We start from the raw sequence: 27,298 nt of genomic DNA on the forward strand, positions 1-27,298 counted from the left end.
CTGCGGCAGTGGTTCAGGGGTAGAGTGACCGGATGGAAACCCCAAGGTTCCTGTTCAAACCCGGGCTCCCCCAGAGTTGGTGTCGAAGTGTCCTTGAGCAAGACTCTGAACCCCTAATTGCTCCCGATGTGCAGGTTGCATGGTTTCCTGCGGCATCGGTGTGTAAGCTGTGCGTGAATGGGTGAATGTAATGCACAATCTATGTAAATCTCCTTGGATAAAGGCGCTATATAAATGCACTATTTAACATTTATATAGGAGGGGCTAGTGCTCCTCAAAAAGGGCATGTTTATATTGAGTGGTGGGTTGAAGTCAAGTGCAATGAAACAAGTTTGCGCAGCATGTCTGCCTCCTGGTGGTGAACCATGCTACCACAACAGATTGTACACACGAATACCTGGGTGATTCATTGACAACACAAGACACAATATATAATATAACTTTACTTTTATTCATAAAATATAAAATCAGCTCTTAATGATCACATACAGTACAAGGGTCTTCCCTGCATGTCGCCCTGGTCAAAGTTTGTTGGCAGCAATGACATAAAACCAAGAGTAAATTATGTGGAAACACAGACATGGTCACTCGTCTCTCATACGGAACAAGTACAAGCACCTTCTCTTAGGCAAACATACTTCACAACTGAAATGACACGGATAAACGTCTATCAAGTCACATATGCAGTATCAAAAATTCTATGTCCCTTTACAAAGAACTACACATGGGCTCTTTTTTCTTTTTAACTCCGTCTCTTCCAGTCTCAAGTGTTTTTCTTTTGTCTTGTACAGTCCATGTATATATGTGAATCTTGTAGTGGCTAAAGTGCATCATCATTTTTTTTTAGAGACCCCCAGGGTTCCGTGGTGTCAAAGGCACTAAGATGTGTTCTTACCGATGGGGTATGACATGATTGTACTGGTCTGGGGGGGCGGGGGGGTCCTCTGCAGGGGCTCAGAGGAAGGAATGAGCGTTATTGATTTAAGAATACTCCTCTGTGAACCTCCGGTGGAACGCCTTCACTTTGTCCAGGAGGATCTTGAGCTTTTCTGTTGGTGGCAGGATGGTCATTCTGGGGGGGGGGGGGGGGGGGGGACGACGACAAAGATCAGGGTAATCATATACAGCTGCGTTGTTAATCATTTACGCGTCACATGCTTTGACGACAAAGCACTGCATTGATGACGACGACAAAAAGGGTAATGCAGTCAACTGAAGGAGGAAAGGGCCCATTTCACATGACTAGCGTCATGGCAAGGCCTTGCACATAATAAGGGACAGGTTGAGATTTAACTAAGGGTACCCCTGGAGGAAATGTACAGTATATGTGCCCTGATATAAAATACTATAACCCTCCCTCTGAATGAAAATACAAATCCAGTCCCCTCCCCAAATGATTAAACAAAAATGAAGCACCGTCCCCCAACATGACATACAGTATACCACAGCAACATTATGCATAAAACCCTAATCTTTATTCCTAAACATCAGTAGAAGTAGCGTTTTTCTGAGAAAATAAATTGTCCGCGGTCAGATTCGATCCTGCATACCGTCTCATAGTCCAGATGCCACCCAAGCTGATAAAAACTTGTGGGAGTTAATTAGTGTAACAATAGTTTCGGTACTATTTAGATGGTCACACAACAAAGGCCCATTATGCTATCGACACTAGGCAGCTTTGTAAAGTTGTGTAGTAATAATGAATTGCATTTTTATAGCGCTTTTCCAAGTGCTCAAAGCGCTTTAAAATGGTTCATTCATTCATACACTGGGAGGTGAAGTGGCGAACAGTCGACGCCAGCGTCCTCACTTCCCACATTCACACACCAATGGTGGCAAGATCACACCGACCGACTCATTGGAGGCAATGTAGCCCCCTTTCTGAAACCAGCTCCTCGCCACTCGCCCTACACACTTGCCCTCGATATGCACGCTCACGCGAGGCTGCGCCATATTAAGTGTCGTCCGAAACCAAGCAGCCTTGAGTGGAAGTGGCTTATAAAGCCCTCAAGAGCGAGTCTGTGCCGATCTAGACTCGATTGCCTTGTGCAGCCCTGCTCTCTGTCCATATGGAAACCGCGACCTACAAATGTAAGTACCACCACAAATAATTGATAAATAAACTCCTCCTAAACAATCTTCATCTGATGCAGAATAGGCAATGCTCCAACTTCACAAGGGCTCTTTATTTACCCCACCGTGAAAAAACTATAAATGAAACCACACAAACAAAACAACTTTTAACAATGATTTATGAACACCATGGATGTATAGGCCTATGACATGTCATTTTTGACAGTTACGCTGTATTTCCTTTTTCCATATTAATGAAATCCATGTCACACAATACACGATGCAATGCAATATAACTGTACAAACAAAATAACAGGTAACACAATTGCATGATGGTAACCATGGCAACGAATGGTGTCTGTTTCCTGTTTCTGCACAAGGAGGGCGAGTGTATTTCCAAACAGTTTTTTATACCCAGCACCCTAATCAAGGGGCACTTCCTGACGAGGGAACCTCCGGAGAGCACTTCAAGTCAAGGGACTGGTTTCAGAAAGGGCTCTCGGTTCAGTGTCTTGCCCAAGGACACTTCGACATGTGGACAGGAGGAGCCGGGATTCGAACCGCCGACCCAGGGATCATTGGATGACCTGCTTTACCTCCTGAGCCACAGCCGCCCTAGTAGGTGTGAAGTGGTGTGTTTTACGCACAATGCACAACTGCATGTGCATGCATTTCATAGATTGCCAATCCATGATAGAAAATTAGAAAAACTAGAGTTCACAGACGTTTTCGTGTGTGTGTGTGTGTGTGTGTGTGTGTGTGTGTGTGTGTGTGTGCGCGCGCGCACGTGTATAAAGAAAAACACACACGCCCACTGTCTGGATAGGCCAATCACAATGATTGACACATAGGAACAATGAGAAACTGTAGCCTCGCATAAAGCCAGCCTTCATCAGAGAAATTGCCCAACAGCAAGGATGTTGTTGGGAAGTGATTCGAAGTAAAGAACACCTTTGTAGGAACCAATAGATCAGTACACGTCCCCGAGTTTGAAGTAAAGATTTTTTTTTTTAAATCATAATCATTAAACATGGCCTTGTGAAATCATTGGCTGAAAAGGTCAGAACAAACATCCAAGTTCATATTCGTTGAACTTTGAGCGCTTGTGCACCACCGAGGGTTAGCCATGCGACGGGACAAGCTGACACCAGCGCTGAGAGGGATTTTGATGCTCGTCATGTGGTAACGCTCTTTGGAGTTTTAAGCATCATGTTAGAATTTAGCTGTTGAAAAATAGCAGATCTACAAGCTCATAGCGCGCCACTGAGTGGCGCGCTACGAGCTTGTAGGTCTGCTATTTTTGGAAAAACGTGAAAATGTAGTGCAAAGCTTACAATATATTCTTTCAGAGTTTTTAACTCAAATATTAGCTTCTGGGGGGGGGGGGGCCAAATACATATATTTTTGGGGGTCCTTGACGTGAAACTGTTTGAGAACCATTGCTATAGAAACATGAGGTTTTTCAGAAAATTGTCATGATTTAGAAGACTTCTTTTTTTAATTTTGAAATTTCTGATTAAATGGCTCGAAAGTGCACGTGGCCCACCGATTTGATTGCAATAGTGTACAGTACAGTACACTGTACGACCTCACTGGCTCAACCTCACTCACCTCAATGTTGTTCAACAGAGCATGTTTCTTTTAATGATTACTTAATTGATCGTGTTCTGGCTTGGATCAATGGCACTGATAGTAGTGCACCATTTATCAACAGTAACAAGTTTTTAAATAGATAATTATGAAGACAGTTGTTTTTTTGACATTCATTTTGTAATATGAATGTTACATTATCATTACAATCGTAGTCTTTTGACCAATCATTTTATTTGGGGGGCCCACTTGCAATATCCTCCCAGCCCACAGGTTGGGAATAAAATCAGTGGTTCCCAAAGTGGGGTACGGGGACCCCCAGGGGTCCTTGAGGGAGTTCCAGGGGGTCCCCAGCTAAAATAGTTAGGAACCAAATGGACCCTTATGGGTCTGTAACTCAAAGAGTGTACAAATGAAACCAAATGGACCCGTTTGCACACAGTTAAATTAACATTGATTTTACAAAAGAAAAATTGGGGTCTCAAGAGATAGAAATGCCATTAAATGGGGGTCCGTAGCCTAATTCATGTAAAACTGGGGGTCCTTGAAATTAAACGGGTCGCTGGGATATCTCTTCAAAATCCACGCACTAATTAGTGTCAATTTGAGCCGGGGGTCCTTGACCTTGACGTGTAAAGGTTTGGGAACCACTGCTCTAAATGATGAATACCTGAAGTGGTACGTTCCTTCCTTCTGGCCGAAGCCGCTCCCGGGGACAAGGCAGATACCAGTCTCCTCTAGCATCTTCATACAGTAGAGCATGTCTGGAGCCTGGCCCAGCGCCTGCACACAATGAACACAACACGGAAAGACATGTCATGAACGATCTCACAATGGCACTGGAGGTTCTATTAGCTACAGCTGGGTTGGTCGTTAAGATTGACCAGTTGATCCTTTGAAAAACCCAGATAAAATCCTCCCCGATGATACACCATCCAAACACGCTCAGGTTTATTACTGTGAATGTGTGTGTACCCCAAAAATTCATATTTGTCCAGACCAGTGCAGATTTAACACGAATAGTCCAGGTGTGTTACCACCAACCAGAATGAGTTTGAGAACAGACACCATTTTTGTCTTCATGTGGAATAGAAAATATATTCGTTTCATCAGCAACAATTATTGTACAGTGAAAGGGAATTGGAAACACACGTTCGGACAAACCACAAATGATTTTGCAAGACTTTTCCAGCTGACGCAGACCCTCGGAAAAAAACAATTCTAATTAGCAGCAGGCGGAGATCGTTGTGAAGGTAGATCTCAGAAGCCTTGGAAAAAGTAGATCTCATAATCATGCCGGAAACTGAAAGGTTTCACAACCCTGACCTAAAAGTGTAATTCTTCCACTAGTATTTGCAGATATTTAATTAGCTTTCATTCATATTAAAGGTACTTAATCATGGCAATGTCGGTCAGTCCCTCCACCAACTTAGTCCCAAACTAAAAAAGACGTGCCGAAAACGACTGGCTGGACTACCATGGGATTTGCTGTGCAGCTTCATGCTCTCTGGAGAATGAACCCTATTCATTGATTTTGGTGAACCCCCTGCCATTCCTTTAGCACAGTGATTCTCAAAGTGGGGTCCCCCCAGGTTGGCAGAGGAAGTGTAGCGCCCAGGATTACATTAGATAATTGGCACTGGGTGAAAAGAAAACTGGGTTACAAAATCGTGGGATAAAAATTACATTAAAAAAAAAAAAAAAGTGGGGTCCAGGGGACCCCCGGCAAAATATGTTTAGATATATCGAAATACGTTTAACCACTTTAACCCTGGTTTGCACTCTCGCTATTCAGAAATACTGTAGCTCATCAGTGAGATTGTATATCTGCCGTTTTCAAAAAAGGTTTTACATTTTATTTGTGAAGAATCAGATGTCTTTGACCGAAACGTTGCCGAAATAAAGTTCGTATTGCAAGTGCAGACGGTGTGCGGGTCTTTGTGCACAAATATTGTCAGATGGGGGCATGTGGCCAAATACATAAAGAGTCTGAGAACCACGGCTCTAGCAACACACTTAGGCCAACATCTTCACTTGCACACAACATCTCTCACAATCTAAAAACGGCAGATTGCTGTGAAACTTGTTGACCACATTCATGCTCCAGCTCTCAACAGGATGAAGGGCTTTAGTCTTGATTTTTCACAGTCACGGTGAATATGGTGAGTATTAGACCGACCTTGGCTTCCTTGATGGCCTTCTCGGGGATGGTGATGCGGGGGAATGAGTACATGGCGCCCTGCACAGGGCTACAGCTGATCCCAGGCACTGTGTTCAGAATCTCCTGCGTCAGCTGGGCCTTCTCTGCCAAGACCTTTAGGGTGGCGGTTCGCTCCTGGATAAGGCAAGAGAGACGGAGCAAAAGAAGACGTATAGAACCAGAGAGAGGACAGAAAGGGAAGTTCATCACAGAGAAAGAGAAAGCAATAAAGAAGAGTTAGGAACTAGTGCTAGTCTGTGATAAAGATACAACCTTAAACACCGCTGAACAGATTTAACAGACTCGATTACTTAAGCCTCTCACTGCTTTCTGTAAAGCAGCATCTGCGAAGAATAATTGCAAGCATATCGTTGCTGTTGGGTGAAACTCCAAAACTTGGAAAACATAACCTGTGCTCCTGTTAACACTTTTAACTGCTTTAAATATTTATAAAAGCCACAGACAAGACCACTTTAAAATGTCACTATATTTGTGCAAAGTAGAGCATTAATTTATGGAGAAAAAAAAACACATGATAAAATTATTGAAATATGGAGACACAAGGTGCAGTCAGCGACGATAGATAACAAGCATTTGTGGGGATTGTGAACGAATGAACCTTCATGAAGTTGTCATAGGAGGGTTCCCCAGGCTGAGGGGAGTTGACCACCAGATCCATGAGGGCCTGTCCAGGAACGGGGGGACAGAGACGGACCGACACCAGCTTGGACAACTGTTCCTTCACCTCAGTGTCCATGTTGATAATCTCCATGTAGCCCCCTCGGAATCCACACCTGGATATTATTAAGGAAACGATGCTCTGAAGTGAACTCCTCACAAACAAACAAAATACTTAACCCCATTTTATACCTGAGCACGTATATGTGTCACCTTAGCTTATAACCACTTTAACCATTATTTTAAACTTTAGCTATTAGCACATATGCCATCTTTGAAAATTTGAGCAAATCTTTGAATGAATATATTATATTTTTGTAACTCAAATCTTTGCTTCTTGGGGTCCCTGGAACAAAATATTTTGAGAGGGGGGTCAGCCAAATACATCATTCTGGGGGTCCTTGACATGAAATGGTTTGAGAACCACTGACATAGAAACACAGATTTCTTTTCATAAAACTGTCAGGATTTAGAAGACATTTAGTCAAATCTGGTGTCAGGCCTAAATGGGGTTAATAGTACCAAACCACTTTTTCCTATCAGTGATTCAACTGTGACCTGCACAGCAGCACAGGGGAGGGTTGTGTACAAGGAGAGGTTATATAAGGGCAGTGTTTTGATTTTGTGCCCTGGTCCCCAATACAACATTTCTGTCGTTAAAATGTTAAAACAAATATTTTGTCAAACATTAACATTTCTGTGCCTTTATTTAGATAGTATAGTTGAGTTAGATATCACATGAAACAGAGAGAGTGGCACGCAGCAATGTTTGTCGGGCTTGGGAATCGAACCTGTGCCTTAACCACAGCCTAGTGGTTTAAAAAATAAAAGCAGATTTACAAGCTCACAACACATTGCATTGTGAATCGTGATGCCTTGCCTTTGTGAGCTTGTAAATTAAAGTGGTCAAACTGATTTTGATAGCTTGGCTAATGATTTTGATGCTATATCAACCAATGTTTTGGTTTGAAGTTTGATGACGGTTAAGGTCATTACACACTGGCGAATTGGCGACGCGAATAATTCGCATTTTTTTAAAACCAATTGAAGTCAATGGAAGCTTCCACATCAGTGGCGAATGTGCGAATGTGCGAAAATGCGACAGTTTTCGCTCTTTATTTGTTCGCTCTGGTGTCGAATTTTGCAGACATTCGCAGGCGAAATTCAACGGCTCTGACCAATCAGAATGCAGCCCAAACTTGTTGCTGTGTATAAACAGCGGCGTACCGTACAGTCAGTAGCTGTCAACAGAGCAGCCGCCGGTCCGGTTACGCAGGTCGGGATAGCACAGCAGCACACTGTTGCACACCTCCCCTCCTACAACTCTGTTGGGTGTGTGTGCGCTCGCGTGTGCATGCGCATTGCGCGAGCGTGCGTGCGTGCCGTGGACATGGCACATGGGTGTGCAACAGAGCAGCCGTCGGTCCGGCTACGCAGGTCGGGATAGCGCAGCGTGGACATGGCACATGGGTGTGCTAACAGTAGGGGAGAGCCGCCACGGATGTAACATTTTGCACGTTTCATTTTTTTACTCGGAGATCCGTTTATCTACATATGTAATATTTTCAGGCAACGGACCTACACTTGTCTGCTTCCATAAACCACTTTTTATTTTTCAATTGATCAAACAGGTCGGGAGTTATTAAACCGAAAGTGGACGCTGTTCCAGTGTTACATTTGTTGCGCCTGTCGGACTAATTGTAACAGCATGGAGTATAAATGTAACAACGCTAAAAAAAACACCATTAAACATATCGTTTTCAGCTTAAAGCAATTATATTTCATTGAAGCAACTCCTTAGCATTGTTTTCATACCATGGATGTGATAAGAAAATGTATCAAACATATTGGGACATATTAAATAGTATCGGGTGTACCAGTTTGGGCTTACTTAATACATTGATTAAACAAACGTTTGATTGATTGAGTTGTACAATGTTATACAACCCTAAACTAATTTTAGAATACACTACACAATACAATACAATTTTAGAACATATAATATTGGCCAATATGTCAAATATGTAAATATTACTTATAATGGCATTGAATGGAAGCGGACCATTTGTAACACATGTTACAATTGACCCTCCCTCCGAAGTTTTCTTTGCCGTTGCTTACAGACCAGAATGAACGTGAATTCCGTCTAAACACGATGCAAACTAATGAAGAACATAAGCATGAAGACATCCATGTGGATTTTTATTCACCAACACCAAAGAAAAATATATAAAAAAGTTAAAATGACCAGTGAACAGGCTCATCAAAAAGCTAAGATCTGCACTAGGCTATTTCTACTGTGCAGACCAGTTTTTGACCCGAAAAAAAAGACTTTATAACCGGAATATATGCCCACATGCACGGGCGCGGCCGGTACCAATTGTATACCTATGTGGGCCGGTACGAATTAATTGGACCCCTCCATCTGTGAAGTACTGGATACGGGGTTATTAAAGAAAGGATACCAAAGCGGGAGGGGGAGGAGAGGAGAGGAGGAGGGAGAGGAGAGGAGCTATAATCGCACAATACGCGTCGCATAGATGTGTACGGTGTATAGCCAAACGCGAATAAATTCGCCGGGCAAATATTTCGCATTTTCAGATCGCTTATTCGCATCGCGTCGCTAATTCGCCAGTGTGTAATGACCTTTAACCCATTTAGACCTGAGGATGATTCTATAAATATATACATTCAAAGATTTTTCTAAAATAGCAGACCTACAAACAAACTCTGTGCCGCGCTATGAGCTTGTAGATCTGCTATTTTTCGAAAGCTAAAAGTATAACACATTGTTTAAAACACCAAATTGCGTTCCCGCCTTAAAGTAAGGTGACTTACTCTCCCATGTAACATTTCGAGGTGGAGTGGAAGGATGCCAGTTCCACTGTATCCGAGTATTCGGGTCCCATCTCAAACAGTACCTTCTTAAAGGAGTGGAACTGGCAACCGTCAGCATACACATTATCCTGGTACACCTGAGTGACAGGAGAAGATGAATTGAATTGCAAACACAGTAGTAACATGCTGTAAAGCAGTGTAGTGGAAAATAAAACCCAATGTTACTCATAGTGTTAAGTTATTGATGGTTAAACCACATATAGGCTACAGTATATAGCCCTACTTTGTCAGACAACAAATAGCTGATCTACAAGCAGTGTTGTTTTTGGCAGGAAATTTCAATTTTAGTTGAAGTCAGTCTTTGGAATGAAACTTCATAAGATTTTAGTCGACTACATTTACAGTTGATTTAGTAGACTAAAATGTATTTTGGCGGGCCTTGACGTCGTCATAATGGCTGATTTTACACTTGAAAATAGCCGATCTACGACGCATTGTGAGCTTGTAGATCAGCTATTTTCAGCATGCAACCAAGTGTAAAATGACCTATACTGGATCTCTTGTCCACTAGACCCCTTCCTAACATTTTAGTTTAGTTTTTTTAATTAATTAAAAAAAAAAAAAAATTAATTTGTTGACCAAATTGTCAATATATTTAGTCTTAGTTCTAATCACCATAGCTTAGTTTTCATTTAGTTTCCATTTAGTTTGTCAGTGAAAAAAGGTAGTCGACGAACATTTTTCGTCGACAGAATTAACACCGTCTACAAGCTCACACAATGCATTCCAATATGTTGCGAGTGAGCTTGTAGATTGGCTATTTTCTTCATTTTTGACAAGATAATGACACGCACAAAATAGGGATGCCAGCATTAAAGTGCTTAACGTACCTCATCAGCCATTAGGAAGAGGCGCTCCTTTGCAGCAAATCGGATCACTTCCTCAATGCATTCCCTGGTCTGAACTTGGCCTGTGTTATAAAGGAAAGATACTTCCATTATACCATGACACTGGTTCTCTGAATTAAATCAGGATGAATGATAAATCCTTTGCAGCGCTCCATAAGGAAATCACCATCAACGATGAGACTGGTAGCCATGTTTTTGAACTGCCCATATCCCATCGATGAGACGCAGAGCGAGTAGACATCAGTAACACATTTAGACCTGAGGCCGATTCTAAGAAATGTCTTCTAAATCCCAAAGGTTTTCTGAAAAACCTATGTTAACTTTCCATGTCAGTGGTTCTCAAACTTTTTCATGTCAAGGAGCCCCAGAATAATCTGTATTTGGCCGCGGTGTAGATATTATGAAACTATCAAATTGCAGGCTCAAGGACAGAAAATGAAAGGGCCTTTTTATTAGAGTATCAAAATGAACTACGGAAGGAAATTATATTTACAGAGGACAGCTGAGTGAAACACAGATGTTATTAAAGTTAAACCCCAGACAGAAAACAATATCTTTGGACAAGCCAAAGTGAATGAAAATAAACATAACCTTTCCTAATGAGCAAAACAACCCCACACAGCCAGGGACTACTTTAGGCAAGACATTTGAGATGAGTCAGTGTGCTATAAGAATTAAACTAATACTATAATAACAATAACATAACTTTGAGAAATTATTACCACATTTACCAATATTTAGTGTGTGTTGTTTTCTATGTCACGTAAGTTCCATGCCTCTGTAAGTTATTTTCATATCCTACCAAAATAAATAGAATCCAAGGAAATCTAACAAATCACTGCAGGGGCGGTGATGAATAACAATGAATTCCGTAATACTGTACATTACAACATTATTACGACATGTACAACACCGCCGGAGCTGCTCTTGCCCCATTAAGGAGAGTTAGAAAATTAAAGCGGCTCAAAACAAAACTGCACAGATCTTTATAAAGGACATTATGAAATGATCCACATGAGTATCAAAACAAAACTACCGATGGGAAATACATTTACGGAGGACAGCTGACCACGCCTAAAGTAAACTGTTAGACGTTGTTGTTACTGTTAAAAATGATTTAATGCATCCTTTCCTCTCGTAGGGTATAGATATATATATATATATATATATACGTATACAGGGTTTTCGGTGGTAACATAAATAATGCACCGTCTGCAGAAAAACATATCTTTCAGGCGAAACCTACCCGCACGTTCAGGCTAATAAGGGCATGTAGAAAGGAAACGTACAAACATATTACTGTCAAAATAAGTAAAGCTAAACTAAATAAAACTAAAACACCCTCGAACCGCAGTACGCTTTGTAAAAATGGTCAGGACGTAGTCAGTAGTCTAAATATGCAAGACCATTGGCAAGGCCCTTTAAAACTCAATGTCTGCCAAGGACTTAATGAACTGCTTTTTTATCAACTCCCACAGCGCCAACAACGCCTTTAACGCCTTTTTAAAACGTGTATAACGTTGGGCAAAGAAAATGACCTTTTTGCGCCCCCTAGTGGCGATGGATTAGTTTAATACACAGAAATAGAAGTGATACACTTGAGACAATAAGTCCCGTATGCAAAATGTACTCAAGTAAAAGTACAAAAGTATCAGCATCAAAATGTACTTGAAGTACTAAAAGAAAAAGTAATCATATTGCAAGTTAGAAATGTGTAAATATCTTTTGAAAATAGCCGATCTACAAGTTCACAATGCGTCCCAATGCGACGCATTGTGAACTTGTAGATCGGCTATTTTCAAATGGCCGAAATGTATATAGGGCTGGCGTGGTAAATGCGTCTGATCATATTAAAATCTACAAAGTAACTACAGTTTTCAAAGAATTGTCGTGGAGTAAAAGTACAATATTTGCCTCCGAGATGTAGCGAAGTTAAAGTACTGGAATTTGGAAATACTCAAGTAAAGTACAAACACTTGTACAAATTGTACATTTTGACCTGAGATCAGATTCTAAAAATGTCTGTTTGAAAATGACAGTTTTCTGAAAAAGCTATGTTTCTATGTCAGTCGTTATTCGATTTTTCAAAAATAGCAGACCTACAAGCTCATAGCGCGCCACTCGGTGGCGCGCTATGAGCTTGTAGATCTGCTATTCTACCACAGGTCGTTTCGAGGAAGCAATCTTATTGGTTGAAACAGCCTTCTAGCCGTGGGTTAAACCAGCACTGTTCACCACCTAATCAAAACAAAGATTCAGCTGCTCTGTTCTCCCAGAACGCTAGCAAACTTGGTGGCTAGGCTAGCTAGTTTTTGTGAAGGTTGTGGTCGTAGTGACTACATCTGTCATTAAAAAAAAAAATCTTTCAGCGATTTTAATAGTTTTAAGGGTAACTGTGGTAGAATTGCAATATTACACTCGAGTGATACACTTCAGTGATGCTTGCGGAACTCGACTCCGTCTCGTTCCTGACCGCATCACTGTCGTGGCAATAATCACGTTAACCCACACCCTCTCGTGTAATATTGCTTAATTATTCAATAGCTAAAGCATAACATAATGCTAACACCATAAGGGGTTCCCGCCCAGAATGGGTTAAGCACAGTAAACGTACCACGTTATTTTTCCCACCACTGACACAGTGACACGACGAACCAGGCTTACCGGTGGGGTTCCCGGGGTTGATGATGCAGAGAGCCCGCGGGTTGCAGTGGCGCCTGGCCTCCTCCAGGGAGCGCTGCAGCTCGTCGATGTCCATGCTCCAGCACGTCTCCTCGTTCAGGTAGTAGTTGATCTGCACGGCGCCCAGCTCGGCCAGGGCGGCCGAGTACAGCGGGTACTGGGGGATGGAGATCATCACACCTGTGCGCGTGGCGCCCTCGCCGCACACCAGTAGCTTCAGCATGGTCTGGAGACGGACGGACGGACGGGGGGGAACCGGAAATGAGTGGTAATCCTTTTCACGATACTTTTAAGTAAATATACGTCAATAAACCCCCGTAAATAATACAAGTATACAAGGTATACTAGCGTAGATTCATGGGTGCATGCATGCGTTTGGTCCGACGTACTGGCAGTCCGACAGGCATGAGTCCCCGGCCGACACCCTACCCAAAACCCAACCCTATAAACCTAACCTCACAGGAAGCCACGGGTTGGATTTAACCTGCCACGGGTTGGTTTTAACCTGCCACTGGTTAGGTTTAACCTGCCACTGGTTAGTTTTAACCTGCCACTGGTTAGGTTTAACCTGCCACTGGTTAGGTTTAACCTGCCACGAGTTAGGTTTAACCTGCCACTGGTTAGGTTTAACCTGCCACGAGTTAGGTTTAACCTGCCACTGGTTAGTTTCAACCTGCCACTGGTTAGTTTTAACCTGCCACTGGTTAGTTTTAACACAGGTTTAACCGGTTTTCATCATCATCATTTTTCGACCGCGGTCGAGATCATGGATTCCTTCATTGTCATCCCCAGTTCCTGCCTACTGAAGCATGTGTCCCTAGTGATGACATCAGGGAACGACAGCTTTCTACCTCTGGTCCGCCCTGAGGCAGGTCTCCAGAGAAGGGAAGATATAACCTAGTCATTGTCAGCTCTGTAGCAGTGGCCGGCAAACTGCGCTCTTCTGGATCGGACCAGTGAAGAAACACGGGGAAGGTTGGCGTATATTAGGTTAGTCGATGTGTGGCTCTTCCAAGACAGATTTTGCGCTCTCATTAGAAGGCGGGTGTGGTTGGTGGAGGGTGTGTAGAGCCCAGGATCACATTAGATAATTGACACGGGGGTGAAAAATGGGTTACAAAATCGTGGGATAAAAATTATAAAATAAGAAGGCGGGTGTAAGTGCCATCTAACCGATTCTCTTATTTCTTTGAAAGTGTAGAATCGGCTCAACGGTCGTCCTAAATATTTTTACTTTTAACATCTTACTAAGCTGGGATGACCAGATCTTATGCATGTCATTGCAGGCTGACCAGGCCAAGTCCTTTTGGGAAGAAGATATATATATGAACCCAAATACTTGTAGTCATCAACCCCTTTCAGAGGAGTGTTGTTAAGTGTTTTTATAATGTGGTTATTGTTGGATTTGCATATGTTTACGTATTCAGTTAGTTTTAACCTGCCACGGGTCAGTTTTAACCTGGTTCTAACCAGGTTAGTTGTAACCGGCCACGCGTGTCGGGAGCAACAGTGTTGTCGGGACTAATGGCTGTCTGACTGTTCGTATGTCTAACCAACGTATGTATGCACCCCGAAATGGATCACACATCAAACTGCCTCTCAAACGAAATAGTAAAACTCAAATATAGTTTAAAATAAAAAAGAGCTCTTTTTTTGTACCACAATGCCATCGCTAGCCCCTGTGGTGAGGTAGATGTTGTCCGGATCACAGGGAATGCCGCCGTCCCGACGCGCAATGTAGCCGGCCACATCCTGGCGCACACAGTCTATGCCCTGACTGGCACTGTAGGCGCCTGAAGGGGGGCAAGAGGGAGATATTTGCAGAGATTAGGACATGTCACTTACTCATAATACAGTAAGTAGTATTCAATATACAGTTTGTACTAGTCCTCCTGAACCCCCGCAAGTGAGTTCACAATGAGTTCCCTCAATGCTTTTCTTCTGGACTAGCATTTTCTAGTATGCAGAGAAAAATAATCATCTTAATTGTCACATCACAGTTTTCAAGGTCTGTGGTACACATAAGACTAAGTGTAATCCTGGGCGCTACGCTCATTCTGCCAACCTGGGGATAGCAACGGACTGATCTCATGTTTCCTTCAACGAGGAGTCCAAGCATTCTTTTCACCTGACAGGGGGGAGTTTCTCTAGTTGGCCGTAGCGTGTGGAAGGAACATGTAGCGTTATTCCAACCAATGCCTTTCCCCTCCATCAGGCGCCCCGGACTGGCCAGGTGGAGGCCAGGTGTTTTTTGTGAGGGTACCTACACTAGGGCACACAGGGAGAACATGCTAACTCCACACAGAAAGGCCCTTTTACCAACCCCACCTAGGGTATGGGCACTGATGACGCAGAGGAGAGAACAACTGTGGATTTTTAAGCAGTTTTTATTTACTTGGAATAATTGCCTGTGTGGTTCAAAAATGCCTAAAAAGTGTGTTGATTTGAGTAGATTATTTTGCCAATATCAAAAGCCTTTGTTTGCACGCAGCTTATTTTCTTCATTATCCCAAACATTTCGTCGACTAAAACTAAGACAAAGAATGTTCGTCGACTGACGAAAACGAAATGGAAACTAAATAAAAGCTAAGCTATGACGACTAAAACTATGAGTAAATATACTGACAATTTCGTCAACAAATAAAAACTACACTAAAATGTTAGGAAGGGACTAGTGGACAAGAGATCCAGTATAAGTCATTTTAAATAACTGGTTGCATGCTGAAAATAGCCGATCTACAAGTGTCATTATGACGGCATCAAGGCCCGCCAAAATACATTTTAGTAGACTAAATCAACTGTAGATTTAGTCGACTAAAATCGTATTATATTTAGTCGACTAAAACTAGACCAACACTAAAACTAAAAGAAAACTATTCAACAAGACTATGACCAAAACTAAAATCTAAATTTGCTGCCAAAAACAACACCGATCCCAAACCTCAAGGCCTCTAAGACGACACTCATCCCCATTCCCTGTAGCCCTCTAATTGCAAAGCACAGGTGCAAAATGCACAGCACGACTTGGGTTTGGCTCCGAGTGTGACCCTCCAAAACGCGCTGACACCCGCATTACGCACCCATACTGCTTCCTCCACAAGACTGCAGGATGCGCCTTGCTCTACTTTTGGCGTCCTCTGGGAATGTGTTGTCATTTAAGAGCTCCGGGTAGGAGCAGAGAGCCAGGACCTGGAGGAGGTGAAGATAATAAAAGAGATAGAGAGACACAGGAGACGGAAGGAGCCACGTTTAAGAACCTATAGGATCTGCAGGATACAGCAGAGAAGAAAAGCTTCCACAGAAGAACGAAAACAGAACAAAAGGCCCTATATTTAGATAATGCACAGTAGAAATCCTGTGTTAAATGAACACTGAGGATTCTACTGTGGGAACAGGAGGCTTACAGTAGGTACAGACCTAAGAGCTGGCGACAAACGTTTGATTCTGGAAAAAGATTAGCAGTACAGACCTGACGGAAGAAAGTGATTGGCTGCTGGCCCATGGCGTGGGCATCGCCGATGTTGGCCTTGATGACTTCATCGAAAGGTTTCTTCACTCCCTGAAGGACAGAAACGGAACAGATCAGCGTGGGAAAGGTGCAGAAACAAAGTAAATGGAGATGGAAAACAGCATTTTAAACCACATGCACCCTGCAGTACATGCAGCGGAAATGCATTGCTTGGCGACGTGTTGTGAGGTTGTAGGTTGGTTATTTTTGGTGAAGAGATTTGGTGTATAGGAGGAAAAATGAGGGGGTCTAGTTATAGACCCCTGGGGGACTCAACTAAGTATATAGGATTCATGTGGTTAAAGTACTGTGTGGCATGATAAAATACAGAGTTGTACCGATACTGGTATCGGTTACTCGGGCCAATACCACCTTCAAGTACTCATACTCGGTACCGGCCCCAATACTCTGACCAGAGTACCAAATATTCAATTGACACTAGGCTGAAAGAAGGCATCAGGAGGAAGTCTGACCCAACACTGCAGCAAATCGCCCAAAACAGCCGATATATAAGCATAAATGACAACTGACAAGTGTAGGGATGACATTGAAATTAAATTGGAGATAAAGGGGGTAAAATAGGTGGTTACTCAACAAAAATGACAAGTACTCGTATCGGTACTCGGTATCGGCGAGTACTAAAGATTAAGTATTTGTACCCTTACTCGATCTGGAGAAAGAATAATTGTATCAGGACAACTCTAATAAAATATGTCAATCAAAGATACACTATGTAACTTTCCTGTTCTTACCACTGAGCTAATAGTGCCTGCTTGATGAAGGCAGACATTGAGTTTTGAACACAGGTTCAAAATTGGTCTCAAACCATAAACAGGGTCGTGTCAAAGGTTCAAAGGTCAAAGATCTAAATAGAAGAGTAGGGAGACCAAATATAACCACCCCAATTGTATAAAAGGTAAATTATATTGTATTAATATACTCCACCATACAGATTGGACAAAATAACATTTTATTCACACAAAAAAACAGCTTTATCATATCATGATGAATGCATTGTATGTCTGAACAGGGTTAGAGATCTGAAGTCGTTCTGGAATTATCTATTTTTACTCCATGTTGAATGACCTCTGTCTGGACACAGTATTCCAGACATGTGACAGTCTCTCTGACCAATAATCAATCATTGTTTGGCATCCCACAGACATCCCGCTATTGGATAGTGTCCAATAAGGAATATTTTAGATTGGAATAAAGATGGTCCTTGATTAAAATTACTCTGTAAGGTGGACTAATTAAAATGGCTGTTATCGATTTATTTAATTTAAAAAGAAATGACATGCTGTTTAGTTCATAAACAGACTAGCTTGTTTGTCATTTGGAAACTGCTTCGTAATTTGGAAACTGTAGTTTTATTAAGGCATTTTGGGGCGGGAACCCCTTTTGGTGTTTCAAGCATTATGTTATACTTTAGCTATTGAAAAATAGCAGATCTACAAGCTTGGAAGTCTGCTATTTTTTTAAAGTCGTGAAAATGTAGCGCAAATCTTTGAATATATATTCTTTCAGAGCCAACGTCGGTGGCCAAATGCTGATATTTTTTGGGGTCCTCGACATGAAATATTGAGAACCACTGATAGAAACATAGGTATTTCAGAAAATTGTCATGATTTAGAAGACATTTTTTTAATTTCGACGTCAGGCCTAAGAGGAATAAAAGCATCCCAGAGGGAGAGACATAAATTAACCTTGCCTTAATGGGTCTCCTTGGCTCCCTGGCCAATACAGTATAAGTGGTCTTCAGCCAGCAGAATAGAGTTGCTCTTCTCCTCCATTCACCCATTTTGAGTAACTTAATGCTGCATTTGTGGTTGATTTTGTTGTACATTATACAGACTTCCCACCATACCTTCCACATATCCATTCTCTGACCAACACCACTGACTAAGGGCCGATTCATACTCCTGTTTCGGCGCTGTAGTGCCGAAATGATTTCGGCTCGTCAGAAAATTTCAGTAGCACCAAAGAGCCGACTTTAGGACGGTACCCGCCCCCCCCGAACCTCAAATGACGTAAAATTGTAGGCTCTACAGCGCCGAACCGACTTTTATTCGGCTCTAAAATAGGAGTATGAATCAACCCTAACTGACTATTGCACCATATTAGTTTATCGATACCTTTTATTATTTTAGGTAATAATGTTTTAGATGAGCCAAGAGCTGGGCCATAACCACAAGTATTGCACATTCTGTTACTGAGCGAAATTACTTTTCAAAAGACATACACAAATCCGCTCTAAATAAAAGTACTTATAAGGCGATGCAAATGCCTGAGTATTGCACAGAAAGCAAATCACTCTAAAGTGTCCAAAGAGCTTGCCCATAATCTACCTTCTCAGTTCTCACTAATCGCCTAGATCAGTGGTTCCCAAACTGTGGCATACCCTTTTGGTGCGCCAGCACCTTCTAGGGGGTGCGCGACATGAAAAGGCTAATGGTGGTGCTATGGTTTTATTTTAAATATATTAACATATTATGCCAATATATGGCAAGTATATGCAGAATACAGCCTATCCAGCATATATATGCCATATTCAGGTTCATATATATGTGCGCATATATGTGGATAAATAGGAAGTATATGTCTCTATATAGCTTATGCAACTTATATTTCCATATGGGGGGTGTGTCAGCTAGGTCGGGAGATAACAGGGGGTGCATGGCCAGAAAGGTTTGGGAACCGCTGGTCTAGATACAGACAGTCAGACACTACCATACTTCACGGAGTGACTTCTTCTTCTAACCTCACTCATAGTGACCTCAGATTACACAGCTGGGGGGAAATGATGATGATTTACAACAGCAGAGCACGGGGGGAACTGAATGTGTCAAGGCAGATGGAAAAGTGCTGGTTTAGAAAAAGGAATTCGGAGAATTCACTGTCACGCTGTGTTACTTCTTCCTAGTCTGGCAAAAGAAATGTTACGCAATTCAACTGTGGAGACAGCAATGCAGTCACACGCAGACAGAACTAATACAGATGTTTCGACCAGGATGAGAGCACGCACACACACACACACACACACACACAAACACACACACGCCAGATGTTCCAAAACAATGTGACAGTGACAGGCCACAAGAGTAACAAACAGTGACTCTCTGTAATACAACATTCACAGCAGCATCTCTGTTTGTTCTATAGCTACAGGGGCGAGGTCCTGTCCAGTCCAATCCGGTCCTCGGAAAATAATCTCCTGCTCCCTCATTGGCCACACGGCAGAGGTGTCTCTCCACCAAACCCTATCACGTCCCTCTGTGCAGGGCTCCTCCCGTTCATGCTGAGGGGACCCTATTATAACGAGCTGTTTTGTACAGAACAAAACCAGCCTGGCTCTGACCCCGAGAACTTTCTCGAAGGCTTGTGCCTTTTACAGAATGTACATTTACGCTGATAAAGACTAAAAGAAAAAACCTAACAAATAATCACTGTGAAAGTGGATGCTCTTGTTGTAGCCTAAATAGTGGCTGGGATGCTTGGGCCAGCAGCACTCAATATCATGGCTTATTATGCCCTTGACCTTCCAACACTGCTTCTCATCATATTGAGACTAGACGTTTAAAAGCTAAATCCTGAGTGTACATTAAACTCTGAGAATGTACAAATGGAACCTATTTTCTACACACTTTTACAGTGTAATTTTGCATGCAAATTAGAAGAAAAGTCCAAAAGTGATGATAACTGATCCCTTCAAACAGAATTATTTCATTGCTTTATATGGAAATGTGTAAATGTGTAATTCTAGCATCATTCATCTTTAGAAGTTTGATCTTTCAATGTTCTGTTTTAACACAATTGAAAAAACATTGCAAACCGTAAACATTATGTGACAGTGACAGAAGTTGTCCAATCATTCCATCCCCCATGGTTAAACTTGGGAGCATTTCTCTTCATCACTAGCTGCTCATTAGCACAGAACAAAGGCAGCCACTGTACAGCTTTGCTTTGTTATGACCTGATTTATTAGGCCTACTTATTAGGACTAGAGTCCAAGGGCTGGATTTAAAACAAAGTACTAATAAGTATGCTGTAGAATTGTGCAATCACATTTCGTAATGTTGCATTATTCAGGTGGCTTATTGAGTTTGGTTATTAATCGATTACGTTTGTTGAACCTTTTACTGCTCCTGGTATTGGTGATGATTTGTATTGTATGTCTATGGTACAAGCCACCAATGCTTTGTTGTGTTCTCTTTTTAGCATTGCTCGTGGAGTCGTGTACTTGCTGTACTGTTTGCAAAGTGTTAATTGAGGATCAATCAATAAATGTCACCTTCAGAGATTAATACCGCAGACAGAATTGTCTCATGTGTAGGTAGCAGTGTTTCCACCAACGCCTCAACATGGTTGGCACATAAAATTACTGGTATGTCTCATCCTGAAGTACCAGTGCAAAATATTGGGAATTGTTTTGGTATCTGTCTGATAGAATAACTTTCTTTATCGTCGTATTCTACTATGGTGACTAATATATTGTGTATAAAGTGGCGTATGTACATTTCCTGTGGAGATTCCATATTGAATGACATTCAAGATACGAGAAAAGATTAAATCTTCTGTAACCGAGGAACAAGAGAGTTGTGAGAGGAAATTTAAAGAGGGTGAAAATGAGGTTACGGTTAGGATTACAGTTAGGATTGCAAGCGTATTTGTGCCCGAGACAAATGACAGCAAGAGAAAGAAAGCTTTATAGTCTGCGTTCCGTTAGTAACCCAACACCATACAAAGCTGGCAGGTACTCCTAAAATAGAGACAACTAGGCTGCAGAAATGTGGCCCAGCTAGAAGAAGCACAACAGAAATAGCGTAACATGAGCCACCTGTTGAAGTGCTGATTGATAAATACTCAAATTGCTCTACTATATCAAATAAACCAACAATTATGAATGGGGGGGGGGGGGGAAGGAAACTAATGCCTATCTGCTTGGCACTCAGCATCAAAGGCTGGATTGGGAGTAAGTCCCTGCGACATACTAACGCCATGTTAGGGGACACACTGGGGGGGACGGACGTACATCACGAGTCATCATGACTACATGATCAAGCTGCCTCACGCTGCAGAAACAGGAGTCAGTCTGACTTATGGGCAATATGTAGGTGTTTGGATGCAATGGCTTATTTACTGGGTCCTGTGCTGAAAGACAGATGAGCAGAAAAACAATGACTTGCTCAAGGTCAGATAACTATTTTAGTTTTCAACAAAACAATATCAAGTCAATTGCAGCTTTAAAAAAGATGTAATGTCCACGACCGTGTTACTGAATGGACAAACACATTTCTTCTGCGTTTTTAAATAGCATCTTAAACCTTCACATGGTAGGTATTAGGTAACTTACATAAAGAGAGAATAAATGAGAGGGGACTTTGGCTCAGGCTGTAGGTGAGCAGGGCTTCAAGACAATAGAAAAATCTTGAGTCTCAGGCCAGCGTACCATCTGGATAAAGGTCAATGTTGTCATTACTTTCTCCCCCTCGGCCATCAGTGAATCTTTCACCTGGCTGGGAAAGACCTTGTTCACATGCTCACCATTTCTTAAATAAAGCACTTAAGAGAAGATGCATTGCACACTAGACCGCTCTCAGTACATTGAGCATTTGTTTCTATGACAACTTAAGTGACACGAGAGAGGAAGAGGTCAGAAAATATTAGAAACTGCCTGGTGCAACACATTTTGTAATTCATCAAACAAAAAGGCTGAGAAGTTCATGGATGAAGTGATTCAACCAGAGTTTTTGCAGGAAAAAACTTAGTGTAGGGTGACGGTGCTACTTAGTGGTGCATTCAATGAATCGATATGGCAATATATATCGATCGAGAGGCTGCTGTATCGATACACCAATAAAGGCCATGAATTATCTGGCAGTGTTGCCAAACGTACCTATGTTTAACGTTATCAAAGCACCCCATGCAAGTTGCAATGCACTCCCTTCCCAGACCCCTTATTAGGATGTTTAGACATTCATTTTAATTTAAAGATCTGTGAGCCGGAAAGTGCTTTCTTTGTTGCATTTGTGCAACATGGTAATTCTTTTTTAATATAAGATATATTGTGATGCATATCTATCGTGAGATTGCAAGCAATATCCACCACTAGTGCTACTGGAGGTGGGTGCACATGCTTGCACAGTGTGCACATGTCAAATATGTCAAATATCTCAATAGCGATATACTACAAAATATGACTATGGGTTCACACTTATTTTTATATTTAAGTGTAGCAAGAGTGAAAACTAAATTCTTCACAAAAATAAATGCATAATTATTACAGGTTATTATTCCCTCGTTAAATGTCTGACATTCAGTGCAGTGCATACAGTGCAGTGCAGTCTCGTGGTGCGACTAGACTGAACTGGTCTGGCGGATTACCGCAACCATATGGGTGGTGTCATAAAACAGGTAAAATCTACTTGCGTCACACTTTCTAGGTAGGGTAATATTTATGCCGCATATGCAAATAGATGCAAGATAATGTGAGCACTAGTGCACACATTGTGAACAGCCTGACTCATCTCTTAACGGTTGAGTGTACCACCACAGTCCTCATTGTTCATTAATTCATTTTGAGTGAAACGAATGTAATCAAATATACCCCATTTGATTACATTTGTACACTCTCCAAATTAAATTAATACCGAGGATTGATGGGTATTTTCTTAATTATGATTTATTGTTTCATATTTTATGTTCACATCTTATTACTATGTTAAAAAATACCTTGTAAATCTTCTTGTATCTGGTGCACAGGACTGCCCTGTCACCCAGTGATGTCATATCAATATTTGCGTGTGTATTAATTCCACTATCAGCTGTCACCCACTCCAGATTGACCATTGCACCAAAGGGAAATAACTTTGCCCTTAAAGATGAGGATAAAAATACACTCTCACCCCATGAGATAAAGAGTCATCAACAGAATCCTAATCACGGAATGTGATTAAAGTAAAAAACAGGATTCAGGCGATTGGACGCCCATGACAGCTTGATGACACCTTACTCTGATGGGACCTTTCAACCTATTGAAATGTGACAGCTGAATTCTGAATCTATGACATGTTTTTCAGTATATGTTTGTGCAAAATTATGTGACTTTCATTCTCTCTCCGCTATTCTTTCCATTTGTAAGAACTTGTCTTGTGTCAAAATCCTTTCAGGTCTTTTGCACTACTCTAAGTTTCACTAGAGTTCCTCTTTTGGGTTTTTGATACTTTGGGTTCTCACTTTTCCAGTGAAGATTTATAAGGTTGAGGTATCTGGTCTTTCTGGCTATTTTAATAGCCTCACTCAGATTTCTTATCTGTCAACTTTTTCTGAAAAGTCGCTATGGTTCGACTGGGACTTCTTGATGATCAAATAAAAACACCACCAACTCCAGTGGTTCCCAAAATGTTTAGCTCCAGACCCAAGAGAGAAATGTGTCTCCCAGGGACCACCCAACCTACTGAAATAGCTTACATGAGCTTGTAGACCTGCTATTTTCACGACTTGTTAAGTATCGTATATAAAATGTATGGAATTTATTTGATTTTTAGAAAATCTTTTGAAATTACATATTTAGTTAGGATATGACAATGGATGTTATTTACTTAGTTGAGACCCATAAAAATGGGCCTGTGACCCAAAGGAAGTAAGAGATTGTGGTTACTGGTTACTGTTTGAACAGCATTGCCAGGTCAGATGGTGACGGTTGATATTAACAAGACAGACAAGCAGATCAGTTTGGACTTTCACCTCTTACTTGGGTTCTCTGAATAACAGCTGTGATCACGGATAAGATCACATATAAGGGAACAAAAGCAACGGAAGCGAGATAAGGAAAAGATGAGAATAATTATCTTTAAGAGTGACAAATTGCTGATACATAATTTAGTGTTCTCTTTGGTGCGTTGTCAATTGTAAACACATGACATGACAAGGAAGTGGACCAGACATCAGCACGTCCACAATTAGCCTTTACCTAATTTGTTTCACGTGTCAGAAACACAAACTTTCCTTGATAGCTGATGAGCAAATGAATGTTGTACATTAGGTTAGGTTTATGCATTGTACATATTTTTCCCCACCTCCAGTTTGGAGGACAATGATATGTAGACTCTCAAGCTCTTTGCAATCGTTGTCATGAGTTGAAAACCTATATAGCTTATTACTAGGCTACACATATACAATGCCTTCATCCTAAATACATTCATGTTGCAGAGTCACATACAGTAGGCTAAACTGTTATTGCAGTCCACTGCTGCTGTAGCTACAAAGGCAATATATTAATAACTGTATTTATACAGCACAATTGTAAACAGAAGTCACAAAGTGCTGCACAGAATAAATACACATGAAAGACAAAAAAGCATGACAAACAAAGAACAATTTAAAAGGATGCTAATACAATGAGGACATAAGAGGCAAAAAATAAGCAAAATCACTAAATCCAAAAAGCTTATCTTATACTATTAAAGGTTTTCCCATCGTAGAAAACATATTTGTATCTCAGAGTGAAATAATATACCGTAATCACTTTGATTTGAGTAGATTGAGTAAATGCCATGTCTCCTTCAGTTACAAATATATCTAATCAAATTCAAACAAAATCTAAATTTTGAAATCATATTATATAGTATAGTTCCAATGCTACTTACCAAATGTTATTGCGATAAACTGTATAAATTGTGATTTTTTTTAAAGGTCCCTCAGTTTACTGTCCCCCCTGTTACGCTGGTGCAAATCCACCTGTTATCTAGCCAAATGACTTCAGAAAGTAGCATATATTTTTTAGAGGAAACCCTACACAAGAATAAGTATAATTATCACTGTTAAATAAGCCTTTTTTCAATATTTTAGATTGAATTACTGATGTGGTAAAGCATAAATGTCCCCCGTTACGCTAAATAAAGAGGAAATTGATACATTTTCATAATTTGGAAAATATGGTTGATAAAAATATTAAAATCTTTCTGTGTTTACAATGTGATACCATATTCTTTCTTACATGAGGAGTAATGGCCATCTTTAGCATAAAATGTCCCCCTGATACAATTTACAACATTTAGCAGACGCTCTTAATCCAGAGCGATTTACATTAAGCAAGAACAAAGATGACACTGTACAATACATGATACAGTGTCAATGGATATTTACATGGAAAAATTGGAATAATGCATTCCAATTCCATTAGCTGGACAAATATGTTTTTCTGAGGCTGAAATGGCACCGAATAGTAGGAATGACACAGCAGCCATAGATATTAACAGAAAACTAATGTTGAGACACTGCATTACCCAACATCACCGAAAAATGTGTTCACTCACTTAACTCACTGTGGACAGTATGTGCTGCTGGTGGTATTATGCAATGTAACAGACCAGCGTGGCACACTGGCTGAAATGCCGGGTAGACGCGCCTTACCAGCAGCACAGCTTGAAAAGCCCTTAAAGTTTAAAGTAGCTATGATTCTAATGTGTATAACAAGCAGAGTAGGAAGAGATCTAATAAGACGGTGCATACTTTAATATATCTACCTCTTTAAGCTCCTTCTCGATCTGCACGGCGCGCTGCACAATGGGTCCGCGCACAGCATATTCAACCTTCTTCACGGTGGGGTTCATGGTGTCGAGAGTCAACACCTTGCCCCGGGGCGCCACGCCATTCTCGGCCATCCTCTCCTTGGCGATTCCGCGGAGCGCCGACAGGGCTCTGGCAGGAGAGAAGGAGGGAGGAATCATTGAACGGACACCCGGGCCTGGGTGAGCGGCGGCGGGGTACTGCGCGCCGCTGGTGCCGGCGCCGCCGAGCATCAAATCATTCCGAGCCCTGGACAAGATACGAACGCCTCGAGACGGTAACAGTTGTATCCGCGAAGCTGACATGATCGTGAATTACTGTCACAAAAGTCTTTGTAAAAATGTAGAAAAAAGGGGTAGTTTAGTTGTTGTTGTGCGCAGCCTGGCGACCACCGTCGCGCTGTAGTTCCACTCAGGACTGTGCCCGTTGTGCAAAAAAACTAACTTCTAACGTAGCCGCGCAGACCTTTGAACCTTCCAAAAGTTAGTGGACGCGGCTTCGTTCAGGAGATCAGATGATCATACGCGTTTGGCAAACTGATATGACCCCGGCCCAAAACAGTGTTTGCACCTAGAATGACACTGAACTTGTGTCTTCTTCTTCTGCACGCATGGCTACTATATAAGGGGGAGTTGGACAGAGAAGAGAACCCCCTTTGTGTGGGCTACTACTACTACATTCCCTTCCCCACCCCCTCTGGTTGTATTTTGCTACGCACCGTTAGGTTGTCAATCAGGGCCGGTTCACTTCTCCGGTTACCGAGAGGCAGGGTCAGATATGTGAAGATCAGGGCACTGATGAGGGCAGCGTCAAACTTTCTCTCTCTCTCTATCACTGGTCTGTGGTCTCCCTTTTCTTTTGTCGTGGACTCGTGGAGCGCCAGCGTGCATGCTTTTGATTTTGGGAGGAGACATGCTGCTCTGCATAAAAGAGCCTACTCCTCCTCATTTGGCCATGAGCCAATGTAGTAAAGTTCCACAAGCAATGCAGACAAGTAGCCTGCAGGTCTACTCTTTAATGCACTTACATTTGTAATACATTTCCCTTTATTAAAAAAAACATAATTCAAATCTTTTTGTTTTTGTAATTCATCCCTTTCAAAGGAAATAACAGGGTAAGGAACTTGTTAACCCCCACCCCCCCAATAGGCGGCGCACGCATACACACACAGCTAGGAATGCTGCTGCAGAGCGAACCTGAGTAGAAATAGGGTCACCTCCCTGTCATTAGTCCTCCGTTAAAACTGAAGCC

At 41.7% G+C, this 27,298-nt stretch overlaps 1 protein-coding gene across 2 annotated transcripts; it reads right to left on the bottom strand.

The window, feature by feature from the left end:
• Positions 1-430: 430 nt before the first annotated feature.
• On the bottom strand, positions 431-26,904 carry gpt (glutamic--pyruvic transaminase). Of its 2 annotated transcripts, XM_080778186.1 has the most exons (12): positions 26,766-26,904; positions 26,005-26,179; positions 16,439-16,528; positions 16,050-16,158; positions 14,629-14,762; positions 12,952-13,195; positions 10,270-10,349; positions 9,380-9,516; positions 6,483-6,657; positions 5,843-5,998; positions 4,334-4,446; positions 431-1,072 (listed from the first exon to the last, which is right to left on the bottom strand). In XM_080778186.1, exons 2-12 carry the CDS (start codon positions 26,140-26,142, stop codon positions 982-984), a joined length of 1,467 nt encoding a protein of 488 aa, XP_080634312.1. In that variant the 5' UTR covers positions 26,143-26,179; positions 26,766-26,904; the 3' UTR covers positions 431-981. The 2 variants fall into 2 exon arrangements, with proteins under 2 accessions (XP_080634312.1, XP_080634311.1); XM_080778185.1 differs by lacking the exon at positions 26,766-26,904 and having other exon boundaries at positions 26,005-26,740.
• Positions 26,905-27,298: the final 394 nt, after the last annotated feature.

The sequence above is a fragment of the Protomyctophum bolini genome (genome assembly GCF_963924005.1).
Source record: "Protomyctophum bolini genome assembly, chromosome: 12".
Classification (NCBI taxonomy): domain Eukaryota; kingdom Metazoa; phylum Chordata; class Actinopteri; order Myctophiformes; family Myctophidae; genus Protomyctophum; species Protomyctophum bolini.

Bases quoted from the DNA above. Each gene is read 5' to 3' on its own strand.
- gpt (XM_080778185.1), bottom strand. From the start codon at position 26,352: ATGTCAGCTTCGCGGATACAACTGTTACCGTCTCGAGGCGTTCGTATC. The intron at 16,529-26,004 runs GTAGATATATTA...TCTGTCCTTCAG, and splicing joins TCGAGAAGGAGCTTAAAGAG to GGAGTGAAGAAACCTTTCGA. The intron at 9,517-10,269 runs GTACGTTAAGCA...CCTGTCACTCAG, and splicing joins TCTTCCTAATGGCTGATGAG to GTGTACCAGGATAATGTGTA.